The sequence below is a fragment of the Corylus avellana genome, chromosome ca6, assembly GCF_901000735.1.
Source record: "Corylus avellana chromosome ca6, CavTom2PMs-1.0".
NCBI lineage: Eukaryota > Viridiplantae > Streptophyta > Magnoliopsida > Fagales > Betulaceae > Corylus > Corylus avellana.
This window is the reverse complement of record NC_081546.1, coordinates 8524302-8533199: the sequence shown is the minus strand read 5'-3', so window position 1 is coordinate 8533199 and position 8898 is coordinate 8524302. Positions and strand designations below refer to the sequence as shown.

The 8898-nt window shown below is 32.6% G+C and overlaps 1 protein-coding gene across 1 annotated transcript; it reads right to left on the bottom strand.

Moving 5' to 3' along the window:
- Nucleotides 1-234: 234 nt before the first annotated feature.
- On the bottom strand, nucleotides 235-2957 carry LOC132185122 (MDIS1-interacting receptor like kinase 2-like). Its single transcript, XM_059598935.1, has 2 exons — nucleotides 875-2957; nucleotides 235-623 (listed from the first exon to the last, which is right to left on the bottom strand). The coding sequence occupies exons 1-2, from the start codon at nucleotides 2955-2957 to the stop codon at nucleotides 235-237; spliced, it is 2472 nt and encodes an 823-aa protein (XP_059454918.1).
- Nucleotides 2958-8898: the final 5941 nt, after the last annotated feature.

Below are 8898 nucleotides of genomic sequence, written 5' to 3'. Positions count from 1 at the left end.
GAACATAGAAGAATTTGATTTGAAGAATGAGGCCGTTGTAAGTGTATGTTGCGAGTTCTAGTTGAAGTCACTTTTAAATAAGCAAATTTAGTAAATGGGAACAACCAATAAAGTTATATAATTTTTATGGCATTATAATTCTCATACACGCACAATATATATATATTTTTTATTATTCATACAACTTCATCAAACAATCTGATACTTATGATACTCCACCTAATAACGGGCGCTTCATAATTGAGTTTCATCCCTTGATCCAACCATATACATTTTCTGGTTCTTTAGCTGCCATAGTGAAAGTGCATGTAAAGGCTTGGCTATTGGCTTCTTCCGAGAAAGAAATTCTTGGGACACAGATTTCATTGTAGGCCGAGACTTTGGGTTGGTTTGTAGGCACGCAAATGCTATTGTAGCGACAAGGAAAATATCTTGTGAAATTAGATGATTTGGAGGAGGCAAACGTTGGTCTAATATTGCATGTAACATCATATTTTGAGAAGACGATGATGATAATGAAGTAAGGAGTTCCATTGGATGTCTTCCCATTAATATTTCCAATGCCACCACTCCAAAGCTATAAACGTCGCATTTTTCAGTTACTTTCATGGTATAGGCCAACTCTGCATGTAAAAAGAAGAAAAATACAAACTATCATAATTAAATGTGTAAACCTTTCTTTCCCTTTTTTTTTTTTTTCTTTTTTTTTTCTTTTTTTTTTTTTTTGGCATATTGGCAAGGTAACCCTACTAGAGCAAATATTGGGAAAGACATTTGTTCTACATGGCTAGTTCTACCTTTTAGAATAATAGGCAACAGTGGAAAAAATAAACAAATATAGATATAACTTATACTAAGAAAAAGAAGAATTTACCTGGAGCAACATAACCATAAGTGCCGGCAACTAACGTTTGATTGGAAGAATCAGGATCAAGGAGTTTAGCTGTGCCAAAGTCAGAGACAAAAGCCTCTAGTTTCGAGTTCAATAAAATATTGTTGCTTGTTATATCTCGATGAACAATTGTTGGAATGCATTCATGATGCATGTAAGATATGGCATGGGCAGTACCTTTGATGATGTTCACCCTCTTGCTCCAATCCAATTCCATAGCTTCAACACCATTGCTCAGGACACAAAATAGGCTTCCCCTTTCCATGTACTTGTAAACCAAAAACATCGATCGATTATGTAAACAAAACCCATGAAGTTTTATAATGTTTTGATGACGGATTTCTGTTAACACTTTTACCTCGTTCCTGAAACTCATATCAAAAGTTGGATTCTCAGCCTCCATACGATGAAGTTTCTTCAAGGCAACCACTTTGCCACAAGGTAATTCTGCTTTGTAAACGCTACCATAACCACCAATTCCAATACAATGCTTTATATCAAAATCCTCGGTTGCTTCAATGATATCTTCATATGCAATATGTCCATCATAATTCCATATCGAGAACAAGTTCCCATTCTTTGCTTCTCTTGAGTCAAATTGAGTTTTTTTTACCATGCGTTGAGACAGTAGAAAACCCCCAAGAACTAAGAATCCAAGGGAAATGGTGATGGGAACAAAAATTTTCACTTTGGTTACAATTGATTTGTTACTGGCTAGAAGACAAGGAGGGAAGCCCATGATGTCACCACACAAATCCTTGTTTCCAATTAGTGTGTAAAATGTATGATTTTGATCAAAATATCTAGGAATCGGACCCTTCAAAGAATTATATGACAAGTTGACATTATGAATAGAAGTGTAAGTATCAGGAATGTTGCCTGTAAAATTATTGTAGCTGAGATCCAAGTAAATTTGATCCCCAATAACCCCAAGTTCATCAGGTACTTCTCCACTGATAAAGTTATGACTAAGATTAAGAGTTTCCAGCGAATGAAGGTTGCCGATTTGAGTGGGTATATGACCAATGAGATTGTTATAATCGAGAAACAAGTATCTCAAACTCATCAAGTCCCCTATTTCTATGGGGATGGAACCATTAATTTGATTTTCACCGAGGCTCAAATATTCCAAATTAGTTAAATGACCTATGGTCGAAGGGATTTGACCATTGAGGTTGTTCTTCCGAAGGTATAACATACTCAAATTTTTCATATTGCCTATTTTTGGGGGAATGAAACCATTGATTTGATTTTGACTAAGGTCCAAACCTTGTAAATTTGTTAAATGACCTATAGCCGAAGGGATTTGACCACTAAGGTTGTTATTATTGAGAGACAAAAATTTCAAATTCTTCAAGTTTCCTATTTCCGAGGGAATGAAACCATTGATTTGATTAGAATAAAGAAACAAAGAATTCAAATTAGTTAAATTACCCAAAGTAGAAGGGATTGGACCGGTGAGCATGTTAAGATTGAGGTACAAATGGGCCAAATTCTTCAACATCCCTATTTCTGATGGTATGAAACCACTAATTAGATTTCCACGCATTACCAAATAGGTGAGATTGGTTAAAAGACAGAGAGATGAGGGGATTGGTCCAACGATTTGATTAAAAGAAATGTCAAACCGTACTAATTTGGTGAGATTTGTAAGTGAAAGAGGCAACTCACCTGTTAGATAGTTGGTAGACAAATCAAGATGAGTGAGTTTGGATAGAGTACCTATCTCAACTGGAATACTTCCTTTAAGTCGAGTCATGTGAAGATCAAGATAAACTAAATTAGGGAAGGAAGAGAGGTTGAGATTAAACTTATCTACGTAGAGCCGATTAGCCAAGTTAATCGTTGTGACACTTCCAGAAGCATTGCAAGTAATACCAGGCCACTCGCAACGAGTTGAGGTATTGTTGGTGTGGGCACTCCACCATCCACTCTCCAGCAAAGCTTCGGCTTCTAATTCCAATGATGATAATTCTGATGCCTCCACTAATTCAACTATACTATTCAAATACATTCCACAAAACAAGAGTGCAATGGAAATGGAAACAGAAACGGAGGGCGCCATGTTTGCAAGTGTATGATTGATGAGAGCAATGGCAAAAGGATTAATTGTTATGTTCATGACTCCGGACACTTTAAATAGAAAGACAAAGGGGGCCGGGGCCAGACTTTGTGGACTGGCAGACCAATTATGGGACTGCAAAGTTTCCACCCGTGCTTTCCCCGAGTCGTCTTGGAAATTTCCTTTTGAATCGAAAGTGTATGATTGATGAGGAAAGGACTGATTGTTATGTTCATGACTCTGATACTTTAATGAGAAGATATATATAGAGAGAGAAAGTGTGCTTTATGACATATATGTACAACCACGCTCACATTACATTTCCAGGGCAATTAATCCATGAAGTCATACTTACTATATATATATATATATATATGACCCCACTTTTGGGTGAAATGTTTGAAGGTGCATGCGCATTTAGAATTCCACGTCTGGAAACGGAATCATCTGGCAAATTTCCTTTTGGAAAAGTGAACGTTTTCGACATTGCCGTCGTGGGTGGATGGATGACTCTTATTCTTAGTCTTCGCGTGCAAAACACGGTCCAACTCTTACTAGATGACTTGCTGCATGAGATGCTTCGACTTCGACTCGGGGCTGCTAACCGTTGAAAATATCTATATTCGACTGGAATTTTAGAATTTAACTAGCACAGGACCGGCGCAATGCGCGAAATTATTTATTATAATTTAATTTTAAAATTTAAAACACATTTTCATTGTATTTTTTATTATAGGTCAAAAAAGTTGTGTAAAAAAAAATCTATCATGCCTATTTCAATAAAAAAAAAAAAAACATTTTAAAGCTATACAACAGTATATTACTGAATCTAATGACAAAATTACACATAAGATTGTATGAATATATTAATCACATAAAAATATACTATCATAAGAACCATATATAATTTTAGTTTTAATCCATATAAATTAAAACATATTAAAACATTCTCATATGTGTAATTTAAAAATAGAAAGACAGTGTACAAAAAAAAAAAAAAAAAAAAACCTAGAATGGTTAAAACATAAGATCTTAGTTAATTTTAATTCTAGTGATATTAAAAAAAATACATTAGTAAATCATAGAAAAAATGAAAAAAATTAAAAAGAAAAAAAAAATCAAACTTTGACATCAAGAAACATAAGACCATAAAATATATTAAAATATTTATTCCTGATATTATTAGTTTTATCTCTTTCATAAAGAAAAGAGATAAAAAATCATGGAAGGATTATTTGGAACAAAAAAAAAAAAAAAAAAAAATTGAACAACAAAGTCAATTAACTTACAAAGAAAATAAGAAATTTGAAATGAAAATAATATATAAATTAGAACAGAAAATAAGGAAAAAATGAAAAATAAAGCAACATGAAATAAATATCTCTTTCTCTATATTTTTCCTAGATCCAATGAAATTCAGAGGTATAGGAAAAAAAAAGTATTATCAAATATATATATTTCGTAAAACGAACTACTTTTAGGACGTATAGGAAAAAAAAAAAACTATTCAATAAATATCAACGTAAAAAAAAATAATAATAAATAAATAAAAAAGTCATACCTCGTACCAAAAATAATGATAGGAAACTCTCTCTCACTATTATTTTCCTAAATTCAATGTAAAATTTACTAAAGAAAAATAATCAACTTGAATGAAAAATAATATATAATTTAGTAGAAAATTTAAGGAAAAAACAAAAATGGAATAACATAACCACATGAAATAAAGATAAAAAAACTAAAAATAGAATTTTCAATATAATTGAAAGTATTGTTTTTTTTTTTTTTTTTTTCTGCAATATACATTTTCCGATGCCAATGAAACCTTGAAAACCAATGTCATCTATTAATTAAGCATGTAAATAGAAAAATGAATTACTCAATGAACAACAACGCAAACTAAAAAATCCTCAACTAAAAATAACGATAGAGAAGTATCTCTCACTATCATTTCTTGAATTCAATTAAAAATTAAAAATTAAAAAAAAAAAAAAAGTAATCAATTTGAAGAAAAATAATGTATAAATTAGAATATATATATAAGGAACAAAAAGGAAAATGGAAGAACATAATACAGCATAAAGATTAAAAAGAAAAAGAAAAAAAAAATACTAATATAATTGAAAAGAACTATTATAGCAAAAACAAAAAACAAAATAGAAAAGAAGGAAAAGCACTTAAGTATATTTTTTCATTCAAAAACAACAATTGGAAACTCTCTCACTCGTTTTTTTTTCTTCCTAAATTGAGTTTAAAATTTACAAAATAACATTGAGATATAAATAGAAAGCAAGAGAAGAAAAAAGAAAAATAAAGAAAGAGAATTTTGGAACCTTTTGTTTTCTTCACTAAGACATCAATTAAATGCATCCTAAATAAAACCCATAGGTTTTTTTTTTTTTTTTGAAACATATCATAGTCATTCATTGATAAAAGTTGCGAGCCTAAAGCTCTTACAAACAAAGCAAAAAGCTCTAAAGTAAATCATAGTCGAATCTAAAGCATCAACAACAAACCAAATCAACCAAAACACAGTATCCGTTAACCTATGACTAAATATCAGGTTTAAAACTCAGATCTGCATCAAACAGATACCATCTAATGCATAGGTAGCACTTATTCCTCGGCCTTGAGAGCAAAACCCCCAAGCCGATACTCATCCTCCTCGACTCGAAAGCCAGGATAAAGTTCACATCCACAACCCAAGGGTTTGGACCAATAATAACGGGCAGCAACCGAGTGCAACAAAGCAGGAGGAGAGGGCCTTATTACAAGTATAAATAAAACCATACAGGGAAATAAAAGGAACAATAAAACTAATGCAGGAAAAGAAATTACAGCAAAGAAAATCAAATACAGGGGAACTCAAAGGAAGTACAAAACATAAAAACAACAATACAGGGAAATAAACGCGAAAAACACTCAAAGCGGGTCACAGCAACCAGAGGAGGCCGATCGCGAGCTAGCCGGAAATCGCCGTGGAAGGTGGCACAAAAAGCTTGGCGCGGGAAGGGAGCGTGAAAAGACCCGACAACGAGCAATGAGCAGCGAAGCGGGCGCAAAGGAGATCGACGGCACACACAAACAAGCAGGGAGGGGGAGAGTTTGAGTGAAAACCCTCAAAAGCAGTACCCGCCGAGAGAGAACACAAGCACAACAGAACAGAAAACACCAAAGACAGAAACAAGCCTAAAACAAAAACCGGGAAACAAAGAAGGGAGGAGGGATGCAGGCAACGGGCATCCCTCCTCCCCTAAGGCGGAGGCGCTCTAGAGGGGGCTTAGGGTTTCACAAGGCTTAGGGTTTCTCTCAGGGTTTAAAACCCATAGGTTTTAATTGTAAGATATAAATAGAAAGCAAGAGAAGACATAAAGACAAATAGAGACAAAAAGACAAAATTTTGGAACCTTTGTTTTCATCATTAAGATAATTAAATAAATTACAAATAAAACCCCTACATTTTAATTATAAAATTTACAAAAGAGAAAAAATCAATTGGAATAAAAATAATATATAAATTTGAAAAAAATATAAGAGACACAAACGAAAACATAAGACAATTAAAACATAAATTTAAAAAGAAAAATAGAGAGAGAAAAAAAATTTGTGAACCTTTTGTTTTCTTCATTAAGACAATTAAATATATTACAAATAAAATTCATTCGTTTTAATTGTCTCACAATATTGATATATAAAGAGAGAGAGAGAGAGAGAGAGAGAGAATTTCGAAACTTTTTGTTTTCTTCATTAAAATAATTAAATGCATTACAAATAAAATTCCTAGGTTTTAAATACCCAAAACTTGTTCATTTTTTAAAACGCCACGTGTCGCAATTCTAGACACTCTCTAAAACATGGGTTCAGGACACGTATCGTAATTCTAAGCACTCTCTAAGCCAAAATTCGGCTTTTATATATATATATGACAAATAAAATTCATACGTTTTAATTGTCTCACAATGTTGATATATAAAGAGAGGGAGAGAGAATTTTGAAACTTTTTGTTTTCTTCATTAAAATAATTAAATGCATTACAAATAAAACCCCTAGGTTTTAAATACTCAAAACTTGTTCATTCTTTAAAACGCCACGTGTTGCAATTCCAGATACTCTTAGCACTCTCTAAGCCAAAACTCGGCTTTTATATATATATATATATATGGCAAATAAAATACATACGTTTTAATTGTCTCACAATATTGATATATAAAGAGAGAGAGAGAGAGAGAATTTTGAAACTTTTTGTTTTCTTCATTAAAATAATTAAATGCATTACAAATAAAACCCCTAGGATTTAAATGCTCAAAACTTGTTCATTCTTTAAAACGTCACGTGTTGCAATTCTAGGCACTCTTTAAAACATGGGCTCAGGACACGTGTCGTAATTCTAAGCACTCTCTAAGCCAAAACTCGGCTTATATATATATATATATATATATATATATATATGATAACGACCACTCATCTTATTCGCCAAAGATGGCAGCGTGGCCACTTTATTTTGTTGAGTTTTTTTATTTATTTTTATTAGAAAAAAAAGTAGTCTCTACGCCTGAAAGAATAAACTGATGAAACAATTTTCTTTAAAAACATAAAAGAACTTTCCAAAAAAATTTATGAAATAATTTTCATATATATATATATATATCTTAAAAAATAATACTTTTAAAACTTTATATTACAATCAATAACTTTTTGGCATGCATTAAAAAAAAAAAAAAAAAACTTTTTGACATGAACTTAGCTTTAAGGCTGTTTCTCCTGCAACTTGGGCTTGCCCCCGAACCAATATTGGGCCTGGCCCACCCAAAGAGATATGAAAATTGCATGGGCCGGTCACTCAGGATAAGGGTTTTCTTTAGTTGGAACTGGGTAGCACAGAGAAAATGAGAAACTTATTCCCTTGCTGCTCGCCACCGTCAGTCAGTTTTAAAACCCAGAGCCACAAAGCGCACTCTAGCTCAAATTCTTAGTCTCAGAGAAACATTCGCTATTTTGATCCGTTTGGATTCTCCAGCTTCAAAAGGTAAGCGTTAATCTTTCTTTGTTTTTGTTTTTCTCTCTGGATAAAGAAATGTTTCCCAAAATCTTGATGACGATTGTATTGTTCTTGCTCTAGATATTATTTTAGGGTTTATTGCTTCGAGCCCCAATAAAACAGGAACTTGTGTATGTATATTAGATTTTCGTTGGCTATTTCTTGTTTTTCTTGTTAATGTACAAGCTGATTTAGTTTTAGTCTTTAATCTACGGTTGGCTATTTAGATTGCAGTTCTTTTCTTTTTCAACTGATAGATCATATGGTTAGGTCAAAAGGATTGAATTTTTGTAGCTTACTTGATGATATTACGTGCTGGTTTTGTTTTTGAAGTGAAGTTTTCATTTCTACTTTTATTTTAATGCCTAACAAAAAGAGTTATATGTGTAACTGCAAATAATTGATTCCTTTGAAGCTATTTCAGTTTTGAATGGAGGGAGGAGACAGCATATTAGAAGCCATCTATGAAGAGGATTACGTGGAGGACATTGATGATGTTGAGATGCTTGATGTCGAAGAAGAATTGGAGAAGCCCAATTCCCAAAATGAGAAGGGACTAAGCAGTGGCGGAGATGTGAATTTAGCAAGTCAAGGATGTCAAAGTAAAAACAGCAAAAGAAGGGCAAATAAGAAGAAGAATAAGAAAAAGAAGGGTGGCGGGGGGCCTAAAGTTACTGACATAAACAGGTAATTTTCTGCTAAAGTGGGAAGAAAGATGGTTTTCCTTTGTATTGATGGAGCGTCTATCCTTATTTAGTTACTTATTTTACATGGCTCTCTGATTCACATATTTCTTTCTATGTTGATAATCTAAAACTTCAAAATTTTAGTGAGTTTCTATATCAATGTGCATATACGTTAAAAGTATCATAGAGTTGTTTCAATTTAATTGCATCACTTGTTTGG